This window comes from Onychostoma macrolepis, chromosome 05 (genome assembly GCF_012432095.1).
Source record: "Onychostoma macrolepis isolate SWU-2019 chromosome 05, ASM1243209v1, whole genome shotgun sequence".
Taxonomy (NCBI): domain Eukaryota; kingdom Metazoa; phylum Chordata; class Actinopteri; order Cypriniformes; family Cyprinidae; genus Onychostoma; species Onychostoma macrolepis.
Window position 1 is genome coordinate 7,700,487 of NC_081159.1, and position 20,836 is coordinate 7,721,322.

At 35.4% G+C, this 20,836-nt stretch overlaps 1 protein-coding gene across 1 annotated transcript; it reads left to right on the forward strand.

Moving 5' to 3' along the window:
* The first annotated feature begins 4,285 nt into the window (after positions 1–4,285).
* Positions 4,286–20,703, forward strand: ppef2a (protein phosphatase with EF-hand domain 2a). Its single transcript, XM_058774833.1, has 16 exons — positions 4,286–4,430; positions 8,175–8,229; positions 8,325–8,500; positions 8,598–8,712; positions 8,796–8,842; positions 8,931–9,097; positions 10,107–10,130; positions 10,364–10,400; positions 11,713–11,862; positions 11,953–12,300; positions 14,124–14,309; positions 14,960–15,102; positions 15,738–15,844; positions 16,446–16,609; positions 16,707–16,794; positions 18,265–20,703. The coding sequence occupies exons 1-16, from the start codon at positions 4,305–4,307 to the stop codon at positions 18,729–18,731; spliced, it is 2,400 nt and encodes a 799-aa protein (XP_058630816.1). The 5' UTR covers positions 4,286–4,304; the 3' UTR covers positions 18,732–20,703.
* Positions 20,704–20,836: the final 133 nt, after the last annotated feature.

Here is a 20,836-nt window from a genome sequence, read left to right on the forward strand (position 1 = left end):
CACAACTTGATGCAACTATGCCAGGGATCCCACCCTGAGGAAAAGGAGCTTATTTATAAAGAGTTAATGGCAATGGGCTTTCAAGAACCATCTGAGACCATGTGATGACAGCCATTATTTTGAGATAAAATTTCTTATGAGGCTGAGATGATATTGAACTAATATGTCTATATCATAGTTTTTACTCATGCATGGCATAAGATGATTACAAGACATGGTGGTGGCTAAAAATTAAGACTGCTGGTGCTGATTCAAGAGATGGTTTGGATAACAAAGGTTAAGGGAATTAAGCATTTAAGATAAAAATAATTTTAAGAAATGCTCCTAGCATTATGTATTTTAAACAGTCTAAATTGAGATTTGAGATATAGAAACCTTGACATTTTTAACCTATTTGAAGGATTAAGGGTTATATGTTGTAATGAATTTGATATTATAGTCTAAGTTGGTGAAACTGGTGAAAAGTTGGTGAAACTGTCAAATGATAATTTGCACAGTAAGAGAGAGACTGCTTGAGTGGAGGCAGGGACGGCGCTCTGCTTCTCTTATCGGCCTGCTGAGCAAGAGTAACCAAAACAAAGCAATGATTTTAAGACCAAAACAACCCAGCTGATTTTTCTCAAAATAAAAATCATTAATGAACAGGCAAACTTTGAGACTAGGTAGAAACTAGGTAAAACTGACAGAAAAATTTTACGTTTAGTGGTATTTAGGTTATAAGCAATGTCTGGATAAGACATGTAAAAACAAACAAGGCACATTACTTTAATGATTTGTTAAATCTGGTTAATGAATATGAAATTTTAGTTTTAAGGCTGTTGGCTAAATGTTTTGTTTTAGAAGGTCAGTGTGAAGTAGCTGTAGTAGGAAAAGAGGTATTTACAAAAGGTGTGTTGATGAAAGCATATATGGATGGAGGACACTTTTCCAGTTAGAGGGACAGAATGAATGATTCACTGGAAAAGGCATAACTTTTTATGTGAAGAAAGACTAGTGCAAGTGCAGAAATAGTGGGATTAAGTAAGCTGATGAATGTATACGGGAAGTATTTTGTACGAAAGAATGTGTTTATTACTAGAAATGTCAGACAGTACCAGAGATGTTAAGTATATGCACCTGCTTAAGTTGACCAACAGCCTGCGTTATTAGCATGACCTCATTTAGTAGACCAGACGTGGGATGGGACCCCACATTGGTCTAAAACGGGGGACTGAAGGAGTGGATGCCGAGCTGCCATATCCTTCATATTGATATTAATTATATTATTATATTATTTCTTGTTTGACTATTAATCAAGTTATGGCAAGAGTGAAATGTGTAACCTTATGTGCGCTTATGAGATATTAAAGAATCCTGCTTTATGCTGTACTTCTACTCTCTAAAATGATGACTTCTTAGTGTGTGTGTAACGAAGGCAAGGCAGCCTTGAAGTTCTGATAAGTGCTCTGTGTGTGTGTGTGTGCTGGTAGCTCTCTCTCTGTGTGTTAGAAGACTGTCTCTGTCAGCTGCCACCATCCTGACCAAAAATAGGTTTCCGGAAGACACCTATCTTGTATGATCCCTGATCGCTGACTTCTGCCCAAGCTGATGGAGATATGTTTGAAGCGTTTACGTCCATATGTGGAGATTGTCTAAGTTTATCTAGGTTTTAGAACCTATCAGAATTTTGATGACTTATGCATTGACGCAATTAGCAACCTCTGTTAGGGTATAATTGCTGGTGTTTTTGAATTGTACGCAGAGCGGCCTGCAAACTCGATTGTGAGTCTTGAAGCTGACTTCTGCTGATGAAACTGCAAACTATCTTCAGTAAATTTTCTTCATTTTTGATCGAATCTCTTGACTTCTGGTCTTCATTCAACACACCTGGTCCGAGGGTCTTTACTGTAAATTCCCCTACACTATACTTTACACAGCAACAACCTGCATCCTTTAGGAAAGTGCCATTTCCTATACAAAAGTCTAGTCAAGTCGCATCAAGCTATTACCCTTAATCCCTTCAGGGCTTGTTCACTTAATTCAGCTACACAGATGAAGACTGCTAAGACGCAGACAAACAAACACACCTACTGAAAGCCTCGGGAGTTTGACACAAGGTCTTCTCTTATTTTTGAATGAAAATATTGGATTTTTGCTCAGGACACTGTAGGTTCCTCAGGGGACATGGAGAAGCGTTTGACTATACTTTCTTTGTGTCCTTACAAGCTGATTTTTTGCATTTCTACTCTTTGCATTGACTAACTCAAGCACTGATGGGGTACAGAAGGTGGACACATTCCTTTGGGTGACATGTAGTGGAAATAAAGCTTCAGGGATTTCCTTGATTAAAAGAGAAACCCACCAGGTGAGTTTTACCTACCATGATTTATCATCTCTTGCTGTAAGCTTTTATGGCTTGGAGTTTTAAGGACAATGTTTTGCTGACATGACTTACACAGCCCTTCATTTTATCATTTAATTCAAAGAAATACATAGAAAAGTACCAAAAGCTAAAACTAAATTAATGGTGATAAAATGGTGTGAAATCTTAAACCGTTTTTTTTTTTTTTTTTTTAAATAGGCAGGATTTAGTATAGGTTAAATTATGTTAAAAATATCATGTCTTATTTGTAGAATCCATAGAATATTTTTCATAATAGCAGTCTTACTTCATTTTACTGTGAGCAAGATTCAAAGGGCACGTCACATGAGCTTTTATCAGCAGCTCTCTCTTAAAAGAGGTTTAACCTCAAAACGAGCATGTCTGTTACACTACACTAAATTACTGTGATGTCTGGTGAGCTAATGAATAACCTTCCTTACAAACAAGTCTATAAATCCATAGTCCATAATCCCCAGTTAAAACCTTAAAATACCCCCATTCATCTCTGACTCTTGGTGTTTTTTTTTTAAATTGTGAGATAGATACTCGTACGTTTTTAAAATGTTAACTATTTTAATGAATAACAGAAGCTGGTTTATAGTGAAGCAGGGTCATCATTGAGGCTTTCACAGAGGCACAGGTGCGTGTTGACGCCGTCTGCTCTATAAGGAGGATTGAGGCCAGTCCAAGAGAGCAATCGACCCAGATTAACTCGCTCTCTGGATCTCATTAACGTGCGCAACAACATGACATTTAGTGTAGCCTGTTGTCAAAAGCTTGATAATATTGTACAGCATAGCCTACAGTAATATGATTTACTAGAGTACGTCTGTTGGTCTAAATTTTTGTATTTAATGAATAATATAAATAATGTATTGTGTAAATTGTGTATTACTGAATTAGGTGTTTTTTTGTGGTTGTTTTTTAATTTAATGCTTTTATTTTTACAGTGGTACAATGGTTTCTTAACCATTTAGCAAATCCAATCCACATTATTTTGTAAAGTGATTTGTATCAAATAAATATAAAAATATAAATCATTGTTTCATACAAGTGCTTAATAAAAGTGCTTGTTATACTGACTTTCATATTTTCTACCTTCAGGAGAAGCCATGGGGTGTGGTGTCACAAAAAACAGCGAATTCAATAGAAAATTTGATAAAGGTAAAATGTTTTCAATGACAATAATATGAATGGCTTGTGCCATTCAAAGAATGATATATGCTGTATGTGTGAGTTCTGTTTATTCAAAGACTATTTAGCTTGACTATAACTTGACCTAAATAAATTCTCTTCTTAAAACAGATGGAAATGCCATCCCAGGTGAGTTTTTACCAGTCCAGCAAAGTTTGTGTAAAACCTTATCTCTGGCAGCTATTGAATTAGAACATGGCCGTCTATATCTGTGTAGTGTCAATATATAAGTAACTCATTTACATTCTCAACATGTCTTCTTTTTCATGCATGTCTGCAGCAGCCATAAGTAAGCAAAATTCATCTTTTATGACCACTATGATGTCTGTTTTACTATTGTTGGCTATTACATAGCCTGCTATACACAGAGTTATAAGACTATCAGTACACTAAAAATTACTTGTTGTAGGTTATAAAAGAAACATTATTGAGGTATGTTTTACAAGAAAGTAGCCTACTATTTAAGTCTTTTTACTTAATTTACTTCAATTCCACGTTTAATTCAAAGGATTAACAGCTGCTTCTATGTAATTATTTGTGAAATTTACTAGCAAAAATGCTACAAACTAATCCTACACCAATTTTTTTTCAGTGAATAAATAATAATCCCTCAAATGATGCTAAACTGGGTGTAATTCTAGAAGTCCGACACAAAAACTATTGCATTTGTAGCAGATCTGTTTAATTATATTTATTTAAACAAAAGGTAAAAGTCCTTTCTCACCTCAGTCGTGTTCTCTTGAAAGCAATGAAGGCTGCGGTGCTGATCCAGCGCTGGTACCGACAGTATGCGGCTCGCATGGAAATGAGACGCAGATACACCTGGAACATCTTCCAGTCCATGGAGTACGCAGACCTTCAAGACCAGATCAAAGTGAGAAATCTCTTCTCCACACTATATTAAGAGCTGGCGACATTTGCGAATGTGCGCAGCTTCCGGTGTCATGCTTCCAGTTATTATACCTGTACAAAAACCTACCTGGTCTCATGGCATTTACGTACCGGGGTGCACTTTTTAGCGTGACATGAAATACGTACCATATCAATGAATACGTTCATATCACTGCAGTTTCCAAAATAAATGAACACTTTCACACAAAATTACAGAGTTGCGATTAATAAAGCGTAATTTTCGCACAATTACTTGAAGAATATGCTATGACTTCAAAACAATATTAATATGCTGGGAGATTTGAAAACTGATACTTTTGAACATTAGCATGGCACACATCCAGCTTCATATCTATGGGTTTGTTCGGTAGCTCACGGAGTACGGAGACGGACTTAAGCACCGGTTCGAATCCCGTGTAACTACGGTTTGATAAAGCAGTTAAAATCTGCATAAAAGTAAGTTCAAATGGCACAGTTGCATCAGCTAATGTTTTTATATCAGTTTTGCATTTGCTAACACTATCTGGTAGGTTAATTTAGGGCTGGATTTGGTGTAGGGCATCTTTCCAACACGATAGAGCATTAACCTTTAGCGACAGTCCCCGGATATTTGAATTCTGAACCGCCGCCATAAGTATCTGAAGCAACGTAACAAAAAAACAGCAGTACGTACCAATATCTACGTAATAAAAACGTGCCAGGGTTCACGTATTGAACCTGTGTTTTAGCGCCACTCAGTGGACATTTCTATTTGAAACTGCGGCGAAACGTGTCGCACAAAAAGTGCGCAGATTTTTATGAGACCAGGTTGACAAAAACTTCGTTTTGCTGCATAATATTGCAAACTGGTTCTCATATTATTTTAATTAATTATCATAATCATAAACACACTGGTTTGTAGCACAAATTGTTTTACTTTTACTGCACTTTGACAACCATCTGTTGCTGCTGATGAAGCGGAAGTCACGCACATTCAAATAGTGTACTTCGCGTAGCAAAATAAGATACAGTCTATCTAAAACTTGCAAACTTGCAGGTTTCAGAGTGATAAAAATGAATGAATGAGTGACTTGATGAATTGATGGTCTACTTACAGTTTAAAAAAAAAATGGTTTGGTACTATTTTCACAAGTAAGGTGTACATTTTCAAAACTCTTAGAACAAAACTTTAAACTGATCACACTTGTAACACCACTAGTCAAACTGATCCAAACACAAGATCATTGTATTGACAACATTTGAATTAATCACCAAAACACAACAGTATGATCTTCTTTTAACAATCAGTTCATTCAAGAGCAAACAATGCAAGATTCATGTTTCAAATCACCTTTGTTGCTGAAATAATTACAGTAATAAAGGCAATAATTGTCATGTTAGAAAATACACTTTTTGTTGCTCGTTTGGTACTAATTTCACAAGTAAGGTGTACTTTTTCAAAACTCTTAGTACAAAAATCCAAACTGATCACACTTGTAACACAGCTTGTCATTCTTTCAAAACTTGATGTAATGCTTTTATTCAGTTGCACATATTTTCAGTCCACATAACCACTGTTTCAAACACAAGATTAGTGTAATATGTAATGACAACATTTGGTTTAATCACCGAAACACAACAGTATGATCTTCTTTCAGTTTAATACTTTTAACAGTCAGTTAATGTAATAGCAAACAATTCAAGATACGTGTTTCAAATCACCTTTGTTGCTGAAATAATTACAGTAATAGAGGCAATAACTGTCATGTCAGAAATGACACTTACATTACCTAGCTTGCATAACTCGCATAAAATGCATAATGTTTGTAAAAGTATTTATACAGTGTGTTACTGGATCAAAAGGTGTGATGAAGATATGACATGGCAATAAGGTTTGGTGCTAGACAGAGTTTACTGTCAATGCAGTATGACATATGACTGAATCTACACTGTAACTGCACTTTTCAGATGAGTTATAGTAATGTGATGTCTCTACCATGGTAATGCCTCTATATACAGTATCACATGGCATAATGTGATGTAAAATGCTGTATTTGATGCCATCTGTCTCCCTTCTTCTGATATATCTCTGATTAGTTCCTCTCCCTTAATGTACTTAATGTTTTTTTTTGTGTGTGTGTGTGATTTTATCAGGTTTTGCTCACTTCTGGGTAACAATTTGTCCCCAAAATATGGGTAATTAGGTATACACACACACGCACACACACACACACACACACACACACACACACACACACACACACAGGTATTCCTATCATTATGATGACATTTCATAGGAGTAATGGGTTTTATAGCATACTGTACAAACTATATATTCTATCCCCCTACACTAACCCTACTCCTAAACCTACCCTTACAAAAATGTTTTTTTTTTTTTTTATAGAAAAAAAGTCTCCCACAAGGAAATTGATTTCAGATATTGCCATCTTTGAGGAACCATTTTGTTCCCATAACATAGGGTTTACCTGAACCACACACACACATGTTCAAAATCGAAGATAAATAAAATAATAATAATTACATTTGATTGCCCCTAAATAGCAAACAAGTTCTTTAGAAACTATATCTATTGAATCTATATCTATAGCTATATATAGCTGCACCAAATGATTCACTGGTTAACCATTAAGACGAGTTAGATTAAATAATAGACAAATGTATGAAACTGAATGAGAAGATATGCAAATGAAAAGCTTGATAGTAAGAGCATTATGAAAAGCAGTTACTGTGAATGAAACATATAGATGTTTAGGTGAAGCAATTATTTTGTGTAGTGAAAAGGATACTTTGTGATTGTGTGTATTGTACTAAGACAATTGAAAATATGCTGAAATGTTTGAAAAAAGTGCACTTTTGATGATCTGTTGTGATATTAGTACTAAGAGTTTTGAAAAAGTACACCTTACTTGTGAAATTAGTACCAAAGCGAGCAACAAAAACTGTAAATTACCTAACTTGCATATCTCACATAAAATCAATAATATTTGATTTTATGTGAGATATAAAATTGACAGACAGAGACAGGTTTTCCTATCATTATGGTGACATTCCATAGGAGTAATGGGTTTTATACTGTCTCCCCCTACACTAACCCTACTCCTGAACCTACCCTTATGAAAAATATATTTTTTTCTCATTGGACCCAAAAAAGGACAATAATTTCAGATATTGCCATCTTTGTGGGGACATTTTGTCCCCATAAAATAGGGTTTACCTGAACCACACACACACACCCTTACAAAATAGTGGTTATCATCTTAGATAAATCACTTTTAGTGTAAAAATAATTCAGTGCATTTGGTTATCCCTAATTTGAAATCACGTTCTATAGAAACTAAATATCTATTGAATCTATATCTATAGATGCACCAAATGATCCACTGATTAACCGTTAAGATGAGTTAGATTAAATAATAGACAAATGTATTAAACTGAATGAGAAGTCATGCTAATGGAAAGTTTGATAGTAATAGCTTTACGAAAAGCAGTTACTGTGAATGAAACATTTATATGAAACACTTATTTTGTGATTGTGTGTATTGTACTAACACAATTGAAAATATGCTGAAATGTTTGAAAAAAGTGCACTTTTGATGATCTGTTGTGATATTAGTACTAAGAGTTTCGAAAATTTACCAATTGCTTATGAAAATTGCGCCAAAGCAATTAAAACTCTGAAAACTGCGAACAACTAGTGACATATTTCTTTTCTCACTTTCTCACACAGTTATACAATTTTCTTGGTTACCTGATGGATAACTTCACTCCATCAAGCAGTGAACGTAAAAGAAGCTGTTGTATATTAACACATAACATATTTATAGTTTCCCCTGAAATTTATCCATGCTAAACACATCATATATGTTCTACCATGTAGGAAATCTGATCTCACATATCTTCAGAGATAACGAGGTTTGCAGAGATGCAGAGTGGGAGAGATACTTCAACTACACCAATATCGATGTGCCAGAAATCTACTCTGGTCCACGGCTAACCTTTCCTTTAGATATGGATCAGGCTGCTGATCTTGTAGAGGCCTTTAAAAACAAACAAGTAGGTACTCCATGAGGATGCTATAAATTTATGTTTCATGATAGTCAGATAACGCTCGATGTCTTTAACCATGTACACTTCTGGTTTCTCCAAGCAGCAGCTTCACTCTCGTTACGTTCTTCAACTTCTTCTGGAAACATGGAAGTTGCTCAGAGTGTTGCCAAATATCAACCGAGTCTCTACATGCCATAGCAAAGAAATAACCATTTGTGGTGAGAGTGGCTGACACATTTCAAGTTTTTATTATAACACAATTCAATGCAACTTCTAAATACATTTATGAACTTTATTACAGGTGATTTACATGGACAATTAGAGGACTTGCTATTAATATTCTACAAGGTATGTATTAAATCATTTTACACTCAGCTACAAGATTGTCTTAGCCTGATAAAGCATGTCTTTTAGTGGGATCTATTTATTTTGCCAGAATGGAATGCCGTCATTGGAGAAACCTTATGTTTTCAATGGAGACTATGTGGACCGAGGCAAAGACTCCATAGAGATTCTGCTCATATTGTTTGCTTTTCTACTTGTGTTTCCTGGAGATGTTTATCTTAATCGAGGAAACCACGAAGATCACATAATTAATTTGAGGTAATGGAAATGTGCTAAACACATGTATTTACTAACACACACTATATAAGATAGTCTTAAAACTTTGTTCACCACATGTATTTTGCAGTACCCCAGCTAAGTATAAAGTTACCAATGATACCAGTGCCTTAAGCTTTTATAATTAAGGGTCCAAGTATCATAGTATTATTTTTTTCTAACTCTTTCACTCCCATTTCACACATGCATGTTTAATAGACACTCTTGAAAAAATGTTGATTCTGAATTGCTAAATAGTCTCAAAAAAGCCACTTAAACGAGCAGTGGTTCTTAACCACAAGGGGGCTTAAAGGGATAGTTCACTCAAAATGAAAATTCTGTCATTTGTTACTCACCCTGTCGTTCCAAACCCATAAGACCTTCGTTCATCTTCAGAACACAAATTAAGATATTTTTAATGAAATCCGAGAGCGTAGTAAGGACTTCGGTAAAATAGTCCATGTAACATCAGTGGTTCAACCTCAGTTTTAGGAAGCTACACAAATACTTTATGTGTGCAAAGGAAACAAACATTATGTATGTTTTACTGACGTCCTTACTACGTCTCTGGGTCTGGGAACATTTCAGTTACGTTGCTGTCTATGCAGGGTCAGAAAGATCTCCGATTTCATCAAAAATACATTAATTTGTGTTCTGAAGATGAACGAAGGTCTTATGGGTTTGAAACGACATGAGAGTGAGTAATTAATGACAGAATTTTCATTTTTAATTTTTTTCATCCCTTTAAGCAAATTTCCAGAGGGGTCCCAAATTATAAAGTTTTATTTTTTTAATAATGTACAATATTAAACTGAGATTTCTTTGAGAAATATTTTTAAGTTTATTTTTATTACACTGAAAAAGAAAATAATTTGGAGTAGAAACAATTTTCACTTAGAAATTGCTAGTTAATTTAACAATTAATTACAAAGAAACAGCAAATATCTCATTGTAATAGTATTTTCATGTAAAACATACTCCAGTAATCTTAATTTACCTTATTTTCAAATAGGAGGAGATCCTTGGAGTCAAAAAGGTTAGGAACCACTGGTCTAGATGAGGCAGTAGGCTATACTAATTTTTGTGGCACTATAATATGATAATTTACACTTTTACTAATAAATTCAGAACTATAAGGGCAAGAATAAAGACTGTTTTCATCTGAATCCCGCCATCAAATCAAATGGACTTTTTCCCTTTTCTACAAGAAAAAGCTTCTGCCACTTTGGATTTTTGTTTTTGTGAAAACTTATCATTTTCTCTTCAAAGGTATGGCTTCACCAAAGAAGTACTGAACAAATACAAGGTAGGTCATTATTTAGGCCTACATCTAATGTCTGGGTGCTGTAATTCCTCAGCTTCCTGTTCCTAAGAGTTTGTTTACCATATGGTGTTAGCTGTTTATCTCCATTATGAAACAGTAAGGGATATCCTGGCACTTCCTTTCCAAGAACATCACCTATTAACAGCAAGTGGCCTGCTCAGACTTACAGTTTAAAAGTGGAAACTCTGGTCAGTTCTCCTGCAGTTATTTTCACAGAATGTGGGCCAGTCCTCAGTAAGAGGATTACAACAAGCAGGCTTTAAGACTTTTTGTACTCTGTCACTGGTGGCTGTTAACTAACTAGATGGTAAACGAACAAACCTTTGACTGCATATATGACACCTTAGTAGGAAAGGAAATATATAGATGAGTCAGTTTTTAACATTGGAAAGATACTATATTTTTATTAGCGTTTTAAAGACGTTGTGGTTGTTAACTAGCTGGTAAATGAATAAACTTTTGATTGACGTTTGATTAGTAGGGAATTTAATATACGGCTATGAATCATTTGTGGAAAGATTCTATATTTATACAAGTATGCTAAAAGAAAATTGGGAAACACTTTACTTAAAGCCTTTATGTATAATGCATTATAAAGGTATTCATAATGTATGTTGTGTGCGTTATATCTTTTCATAAATAATTGTAACCAAAATTAAAATGCTTTATAATATTTAAAGGTTTGTTTGTCTCTAGTATAATGTGCTTTAATCTTGAGATCATACAATCATGCATTATTAGGTGCATTATATGAGGCATAATTAATGCATTAAAACTTTTATAATGCAATATATATAAAGGTTTTATGTAAAGTATTTATGTTCATATTTTCAATTTGATTTTAATGCTTTTTTTAATTTAAGTTAAAGTTTTTGGAATTTGTTGTGTGTTTTGTCATTAGTTTTTGTTTATTTTTAAATATGTCTAGTTTATATTACGGTGTAGTTTTTAGTATTATTGATTTTAGTACTTCAACTGAAACTAAACAAAAATGAGTATTGTTGACTTGGAAACTAATACGTTTGCTCAACATTTTTTTTTTTTTACAGTGTAGTTGTAGTTTTATATAAATATAGTTTTTATATTTATTTTATTTCAATTAATTTTAAGTAATTTATTTTTAATGGTTTTAGTTTTAATTTGATGATAATAGTTCATGATAATAACTTTGCTGCGATACGATAATATGATAATAACTAATGTTTTATGCTCTGTTCTTTTGCCATGTTTCTGCTCTAAATTTATTTGATGTGCATTGTTATCATAAATCTCTCATCTGTTCAATTGCTTTAAGCTGCATGGGAAGCGTATCCTCAAGTTGCTTCAGAAAATCTTCAGCTGGTTGCCTTTAGTGACGGTAATCGACCAACGGGTGCTGATAGTCCATGGAGGAATCTCGGATACCACCGATCTTGCTCTGATAGCTCGAATAGACAGACACAGAGTGAGTCGAACAAATGGTTAGCATGTCATTAAAGCATGAACATCAAATCTTTTTTACATTTTTTAACTGATGAATGTTGTCTTTCTCTAGTATGTGTCTGCTCTGAGGCCTCCGAAGAGGAAGACTCCATCACGCACTAATGTATATGCAGATTCAGAGCGTTATGACGAGATGATCATCTGTAAGAACAGAAGGGGCTCGCTGACCTTTCCCAAACCGTTTGGTGCTCGGGAAAGTTTTCAAAGACGCTCCCTTCAAGACTTCTCAAGCACCGTGGCTCGGACGCTTGAGGAGGAGTTTGAGGTTCGCCGTAGACAAGCAGAGTTTAGCATGTCCCGCTTCAGCAAGTCTCACCGTAGTCTGAGCTCTACTCTGTCATCTGACTCTGAACCAGAATCATCAGAGCTCATCGACACCGGCAATGATGAGTGGAAACAGGTGTGCTTCTTTTGTGCTATTGTACATACTGTTCGTGGTTTGACTGATTTGCAGTACTAAATGTACTAAAACAGTGGTTCATCCTTTTTTACCTCTATTATCCATAACAATATCCGATGGCCCAGTGAAAATGTTACACTCTTTAAAATAAAGGTTAGAATTTGTTTTTGTTTTTTGTTTGTTTGTTTTTTGCAGTGACATAGAAAAACCATTTTTGGTTCTGTGAAGAAGCTTTTAGTAAAGAGCTCTTAAAAGAAAGCTCTTTTGTGGAAAGGAAAGGTTTCATGAACGTTAAAGGTTCTTTGTGAAACCATCAACCAATTTATGACTTTTCCATGTATAAAAAATAGATTTAAAAATAGCTTTTAGAAATCTTCAAAGAAAAAAGTTGCTGAGAAGTTGAATTTTGAGAATAAGAAATAGCTTATTTGTTCAGTTTAAACTTATTTGAATGTTTTGACAATTTGAGGCCCCCTAGTGGACTCCGGCTCCCAGGTTGAGAACAACTGTACTAATACAATACAAGTATTTCACCATTCATTTCAACTCAAACCTCAGTGTAGAAAATAAACACAAATCGCACGTGGAGTATTTCAAATAATGTATGGAAGCTTTTAGGAAAGACATTGCATCAAAATAAATAATAAAATGCACAGAAAGTATAACTCTGAAAGTATATTTCAGAGTTAGTGTGACTAGTGTGATAAATTTGCATCTAATATGGAACATATTGTGTATGTAAAAAAACATACCGATAAAAAAAAAAAATGTATAGCCTGAATGCACTGTAAGTCGCTTTGGATAAAAGCGTCTGCTAAAATGCATAAATGTAAATGGAACATTAATTTTAAAAGCAATGCAAATAGTTTCCATTGTTGGGCTAGTTACTCAAAGAATGTAATATATTACTCATTACTAGTTACTCCTTTCAAAAGTAATATTCTTACTTTACTTATTACTTTCTGGCAACAGTAATTAGTTGCACTACTAATTACATTACTTTTTCTTCACGCCCCACAGAAGTTGTAACTGTGTATCTTCCAGATACAATTCTTCTAGAATGTTACTAACAACATATATCTGCCTCATTATTTGACCAAAATCCACATTGGATCGCAGTCAGAAATTATTACAAACACTCAATAGTGATTGATAGTGAGATTCAAGTAGAATTGTTGTATTCATCTCATTAATTGTCATGTGTAGCTTGAAGTAATTTTTCCGTAACCCATATGCGATTAAATTTCATTATGTATTTTATCAAATCACATGAGTTTGTAAGAAACTGTTTAATTTTCCAAAAATATTTTTAATTATATTAATATAATGTACCACATGCTGATTACAGGGATGTAATGCCAGAGTAAAGTAAAGCCACAACTTACACAACAGATGTATAAATATAATGCAATATTTCTACCTGCTGAATGTAAGCTTTTCCATATTCCAAGCTTGCCTGCTGCACTGGGGTCATCACATGCATGTGCGCATCATGAAAATTATGAAAATAAATCTAGGAATTATTTGATTGTTAGATTTTAAATCAGCGGGGTTGAGGCATCAAAAGTAACTAAGTAACTAAGCTGTTTTATGGAAAGTAACTGTAATATTATTACTGAAATCTTATTAGTAATTAGTTACACTACTAGTTACTGCAAAAAGTAATATTATTACAGTAACTAAATTACTAGTAACTAGTTACTGCCCAACACTGATAGTTTCACATTCTGTTTTTGTATTTATGTTAATACGTATAACAGCCCACTGATATGAAGTCATTTGTAAGAGACATCTGATGTTTGGTATCTCTTGTGTGCCGTCAGATTTTGGACCTGCTGTGGAGTGACCCCATGCCTCAGGATGGTTGCATTCCCAACGAGGTCCGTGGCGGAGGCTGTTATTGGGGTCCTGATGTCACAGAGGACTTTCTGAACAGGCACAACCTCCAGCTCATCATCCGCTCACACGAGTGCAAACAGGACGGATACGAGTTTTGCCACAATCGTAAGGTCAGGAATGCAGTGATCTGGGCTTTCAGAAAAACTTTTGAGAAGGAAATCATGATGACTTTGTCAGTTTGGCTCAAATTAAAGCAGAATTGTTTTTGGTAGTTTTTAGATGCGTGTTGCGCAATACGTGAATTTATATGAACCTGCTCCTCTAAAGGCTTTACACACAGTCTTACATTTACTTTCATGTACTTATGAACGCTCATGTTAATTTAGAGCGGTTTTTAGGACACTGTGTCCTGTGAGTAATGTAGTAATTCTCTTGCTGAGCTCAGAGTAAAATTATTCTTCAGAGGTTGCCCTTTCATAACTAAGGAAATACAAGTTCTCATTTACTTTGTTTCACAAGCATTGTCTCAAATGCTTCTCTTAAAAATCTCCATTTTAGTGAAACAAATTAGATAAAGGGTTCTCTTTTGTATTTTTCCTTTCTTTTAGGAGGACTTTAAGATCATAATATAAAAAAAAAAGTCCTGAAATCATTTGCTGTATCATCAAAAATTAATTTTCCACCTATGTTTCGGTTGTGCAAATTGACATTTATAGTGTAGCTCAAATGTCTAAATATTTTTTGTATGTTTGTAGAAATGTTCTCGACAGGTTGATTCCATTAAGTTGATTATTGTTGTCCCTCCATGTATTTTTTTCAGGTCCTGACCCTTTTCTCAGCCTCTAACTACTATGAGGTTGGCAGTAACAGAGGAGCCTTCGTCAGGCTGGGTCCAGATCTTGTGCCTTACTTTTTTCCATATCAGGCCACCAGTATGACCCGAGGACTGAGCTTTCCACAAAAGTAATCAACACACATGCTACCATCAGCCATTTGGCTAACTAAATCTGTACTTCTCAACCTTCTCAGTCTTTCTGACTCCAAGGCCGCCCATTATCCACAACAATAATTGAAGTCCTAATGACTTTCAGTTTTTCATGAATTGCTGGATAAGGATTAAGGATAAAGATTTTTACATTTTACTTTTCCAAGTCTATAAATCACACTTTTTAAATTAGGCTTCCTTATGTATCTAGTTTTTTTAAGATCCTGGGAATTCTGGATCTTCAAATAAAAAACTAAATTGTATGAAATGAAGACGTTTTTATTTTTAGTTTAAGATGACTTAAAATTATTCGAAACAAGCATTACAATAGATTGAATGCTTGTTTTGAATCATTTAAGTCATCTTGAGGCCCCCTTGGACGTTTGCTGAGGCCCCTAGTGGGCTCCGGCCCCCTGTTTGAGAACCACTGAACTAGAGGAAATGGTTTTCATTCACAGTTTTAAATGTATTGTTTGGTATTGACTTAGTATTTGTTGGAAAACTACAGCAGATGTTGTGTTGTAATAATTTTGGATACGAATGTTACCATTGCTGTTTCAGTGTTAAGAGATTCATTGTCATGTTTCTGGCTCGTTTCTTGATGTTCTTTCAGTGTAAAACGCACAGAGCACACAGCCCTCAAAGTCCTTCGAGAGCAACTGTTTGTGCACAAGTCAGATCTCCTGAGGGCCTTTCAAGAGATCGATAAGGAGAACACAGGTACGCACAACTATTTAGCATGAAATGCATACTTTAACACAGTGGTGCAGTATTCTGCCACCTAGTGATTTGACGACTAGGTATATATAAGAATATAAATGGAATTCAGACCGTTCAGTATTTGAAAACAGTCCGCTTTCCCAGATGCCAAAAGCAAGCAACAAACGGTGCTAATATACTCTCACTGTGTGCTGTAATAATACTGAGAATTCTGAGAATAATACTGAGAACCTTTATCATCATACTGAAATCTCAGATGGCCAGACAGTGATTCATCTTTTATGAATCATTAAAATATTGATGCCTGAGATGCTGTGAGCTCTAAGATTATAGTTGTACACTGTGAGTTTTTAATGAAGTTTAGTTTAAATGTGTGATATGAATAATAATGCTCATAAACAAGGTATGAGATCAGATGGTATTCTAAATTGAAACGAGTAGAGGCTTGGACTCTATTCCTTACGTCATGACTTAACAAGCAGGTAGGTTTTCTAGTTACTTGGTGGCGGGTTTTGCAGTTGTTAAAAAGCCAAAGTAATGTCAATGCCTCGTATGAGCAGAAGTATTTCATAGTTTCTCTATCTGATCTTTGACCTGACAGGACTGATCTGTTTGAATGACTGGGCGAGTGCAATCGAGCGAGTTCTTCACCTGGATCTGCCCTGGCGAGTGCTTCATCCTCAGCTAGTGTCCAGCACCACTGAGGGGAAGCTGGACTACCAAGGCTGGTTCCGTGATCTTGCCCTAAAAAAGCCCAGTTCTGAGGTAAAGCAGATCACTTAATCACTGTCTGTTGCGTTAGCTTTGTAAAATGACTATGTTGATATGTTTCAGAAACCACTGTCCTCTTTTCTCACTACAGCACATTGAGCAGACTATGCTGGAGACACTGTATAGACACCGCTCCACGCTGGAGACCATTTTCAGAATAGTGGACACAGATAATTCAGGTATGAAACAATATAAGCTGGTATTAATAATACTAGTAACTCGTTCTAGTTGGCATAAAATGAAAATTCACCTGATCTATTATGTAAAGCACTGGCTCTCTAGGACGAGATTTGAGGAACCCTGGTGTAAATGCATTCTAGATCTTATTATGAATGAGTCGTCAATGTATACGTTTCATTTTTAATGCTTTTCTGATCGTGTAATGTTTAAAGGGATAATTCACCCAAAATGAAAATTCTTTCATTAATTACTCACCCTCAACCTTTGTTCAACCTTCGGAACATAAATTAAGACATTTTTGATGAAATCCGAGATGTTTCTGACCGGAAATACCCTGTTCAAGACCCAAAAAGTTAAGTAAGGACATCAGTAAAATAGTCCGTGTAACATCAGTGGTGCAACCTTAATTTTATGAAGCTATGAGAATACTTTTTGTGCACAAAGAAACCAAAAATAATACATTTATTCAACGATTTCTTCTCCTCTGGGTCAGTCTTCACTGCCATTCATGAGAGTACCACGACACATGCGTGTGCATTCCTCTGTTTGTGAAGAAGGCGCAGTGCATGCAGCTTCTATGCCAGAACACCGGCTCCTGCATCAGTAGCACCACATACATACATTATGGTACTCTTGTGAATGTGCAGCGGAGAATGACATGGAAGAGAAGAATTGCTAAAAGTCGTTATTTTTGTTTTCTTTGAGCAAAAAAGTATTCTCACCACCAATGTCACATGGATTATTTTAACAATGTCCTTACTACATTTCTGGGCCTTGAACAGGGTAGTTCCAGACAGAAAGATCAAAGATCAAAAATTTCTGAATTTGTGTTGTGAAGATGAACGAAGGTCTCACGGGTTTGGAACGACAGGGTGAGTAATTAATGACAGAATTTTCATTGCATTCATCATTTGTGAGTGCAGCACCCACATCTCAAAATCCAATCAAAAACCGATGCATTAAACCAAATCTGTCAAACTCAGATGTACATCACAGTATGGAGGGAAAGATCAGCTACTTTAGTGTCATCGTGACTTTACAAAAAAGGTTACTCATAAACAAATGACTCGTATTTTTGAAATATATGTTCATAAGGACATAAACTCAGATAAGATGAAGACTAAAATGAGGTAAATAGTTCAAAGTCAGCATGAAACAAATGTTGTGATTGTCTGTTCTTCCATATTGTAGACTTTCTTTCGTCCATTGGGAATTTATTGGATTGTTGTTGTTTATTAATTCTCATTGGTTATAGGAAGGGATGGATTTTTGTCCCACCCTTTTGAAAGATTGCGAGGACACATGCACGAATAAATCATTTATGATTAACACTGCAATATTACATTAAAATAAGAATAGTCCATTTTGATTACACAGTGAAATGAACAATTCCTACCAAGAAGAGGCCAAATGTAGTTGGGTGGCTTTGAATAGCACACTCCCATGGCCTGTGTTTCTGTTTCTCTCAGGTCTCATCACTTTTGAGGATTTCCGTCAGACGTTGAAACTGCTCAGTGCCTATCTGAAAAAGGAGATCTCTGATGAGGTCATCAATGAGCTGGTTATCAGCACCGACACAAATAATGATGGTAGCATTGACATTGATGAGTTTATGGAGGCTTTCCGGCTGGTGGACAAAAGCAGACTCAAGAGAGGTAAAAGCCTATTAAAGCTCATGCAGGACAATGAGAGCCTTCCTCAGGTGACAGAAACCCCACAGATTGTCTACTCTACAGCTCCACAGACTTCACATTGTCCAGCTTCACAGCCTGCAGATCCACCAGCTTCAAATACTACAGACTCTGCATGCTTACAGACCGCAAATACTCCAGCTTCACAGACTGCAGACTCTCCTGGTTCACTCACTGAAGGCTGTCCAGCTTCACAGATGGAAGATCTCTGCCACATTACTGTTGTTGTTGTTCCACCACAATAACTGCTGACTGTTGTACAGCCTTCCCTGGGTATTTAAACCTCCGGATTAACCTTTTTTAGACTTAAAAATATACTTCAGGTTCAGAATACACCTAGAGACGTTCAGTGATCAATGTTCTCCATGTTTCATTGCTGTACTACATTGTATAAGCTGCTGATATTTCAACGATTTCTGCATTTGTTTTTATGTCCCTGACAACTGGTCCAAGATAAAGAGGCTTCTAGAATTTGCCTTCATTGCCTCTAACAAATATGTTCACACATTCTGCATCAAAATGAGCCATAAGTATCTTGATATGTCCATGACATAATTATATTTGTTGTTTGTAATGTATTCCATGTGTGTAAATGTGCTGTGCAAGTAAATAGGTAGACAGAAATTGATTTTTTTTTTTTTTTTGCCTGCAACTGAGCTATTTTTTAATAAGAGGCATGTTGACGTTGAGCTCTGTGCTTTATTGCTGTAAGCAAAGGCATTGTCCTAGAAAACGGACCTGCCAAAAAGCAGACTGATGCTTTACTTTCTACCCACACGCTGACTGAGGGAGATGGTTTTGTTAGTAAAAATAACAGGTTAGAGGGGTTATATTCGCCGTTTTATGTAGTCGTAATGCTGTGAGGAAGTATTTCCTAAGCATTGTATAACCAGAAATCCATCTCAACCAACCCATTGCTAACCACCAAATATGGCATTTTCCCCCTCAACTCTCACGTAAGACTCCGATAAAGTATTTAGCGATATTTTCTCAAAGAATATGATTGTTAATAACTGCGTTTTACCACTAGGAGGCGGCGCTGTGACATGTCTGTGTAACGGCTGCGGTGTTTAGAGGAGTTGAGAGTCGTATCTCTGTCTGCTCGCTCGCCCTCGGTTCTTTTGTTAACATGAAGAGGGACTGTGTGGGCGGTGGAAGGCCTGGACAAGTACAGCTATCAAACAGCGCTAGTCTTCACATGTCTGCTGTGAGTCACTGCATATCACTAAAATGTGTTTTTTTTTTTTTGTCAAGTTTCGTCAAACCTCCCACTCCATACCTCACTTTAACATCAGAGGTTATTGCCACATTTGTGGTTTCGACACTCCTTGTGGCCAAATGGGTTGGTTCTTTTAACGGCCAAGACCTTTTACATCTAGGTTATTCAAGTGACTGATGCAGGACAAGCGTTGCTTAATTTCATCGGTTGCTAGACCTTGAGTAGTAGACCATCGGGTATAACGAGTGACAAAACCCTTAAGGCCTTCAACTGGGGTTCAGTGGAATGTCACAAATCAAGACATTGACAAAGTAAATCTTCCACTTTGGACAAATATGCTGATTTAACCATGGCCATGCTGCTCCTCAATAAAGAGGAAATGAATATTAATAATTATTGTCATTATTTACTCACTACATTACCATTCCAAACCCTATAATAGTAGGCTTTAGTAGACTTGGGAAATAGGGCATTGATAGTCATATGGACCTTTTTTTTTTTTTTTAGTTTGTTTGTTCTTTCAAGAGCTTGATAGAGATGCACAGAATAGTTGTTATATGGAAAAATCTGTGTAAACATTCTTTGTTTTTATTCATGTTTCCCCCAAAATAACATCATTTAACACTAAAGTTTTCATACAGGGATTTGGGAACATCAGTGGTGAAGATACACTACAGTAATATATATAATTGATTGATTGATTTTCATATTTATAATGTTACAGAAGGTTTCCATTTCAAATAAATGCAGTTCTTTTGAACTTTCTATTCACAAAATTATCAAATCATAAAAAATAAATCACTGTTTCCCCAAATGTATTAAGCAACTATTTTGAACATTGTAATAAAAAGTATTTTTGGGCAGCAAATCAACATATTACAATGATTTAAGGATTATGTACCACTGAAGAAAGGAATAATAGCTGCTGAAAATTTTTACAGTATGTGAAAGTTGAAAAAAAGCAGTTTTACTATTTTTTATGTATTTTGATCAAATAAATGCAGCCTTTATGAGAAACTTATTCGGAAAATAAATTATATAAAGTATTAAAAAAAATCCACTTTTGTATATTTCTTGAGTCCTTCTGTCTGTAAATGCGTCAGACAAGAAAGCAAAAACACGACAAAAGAA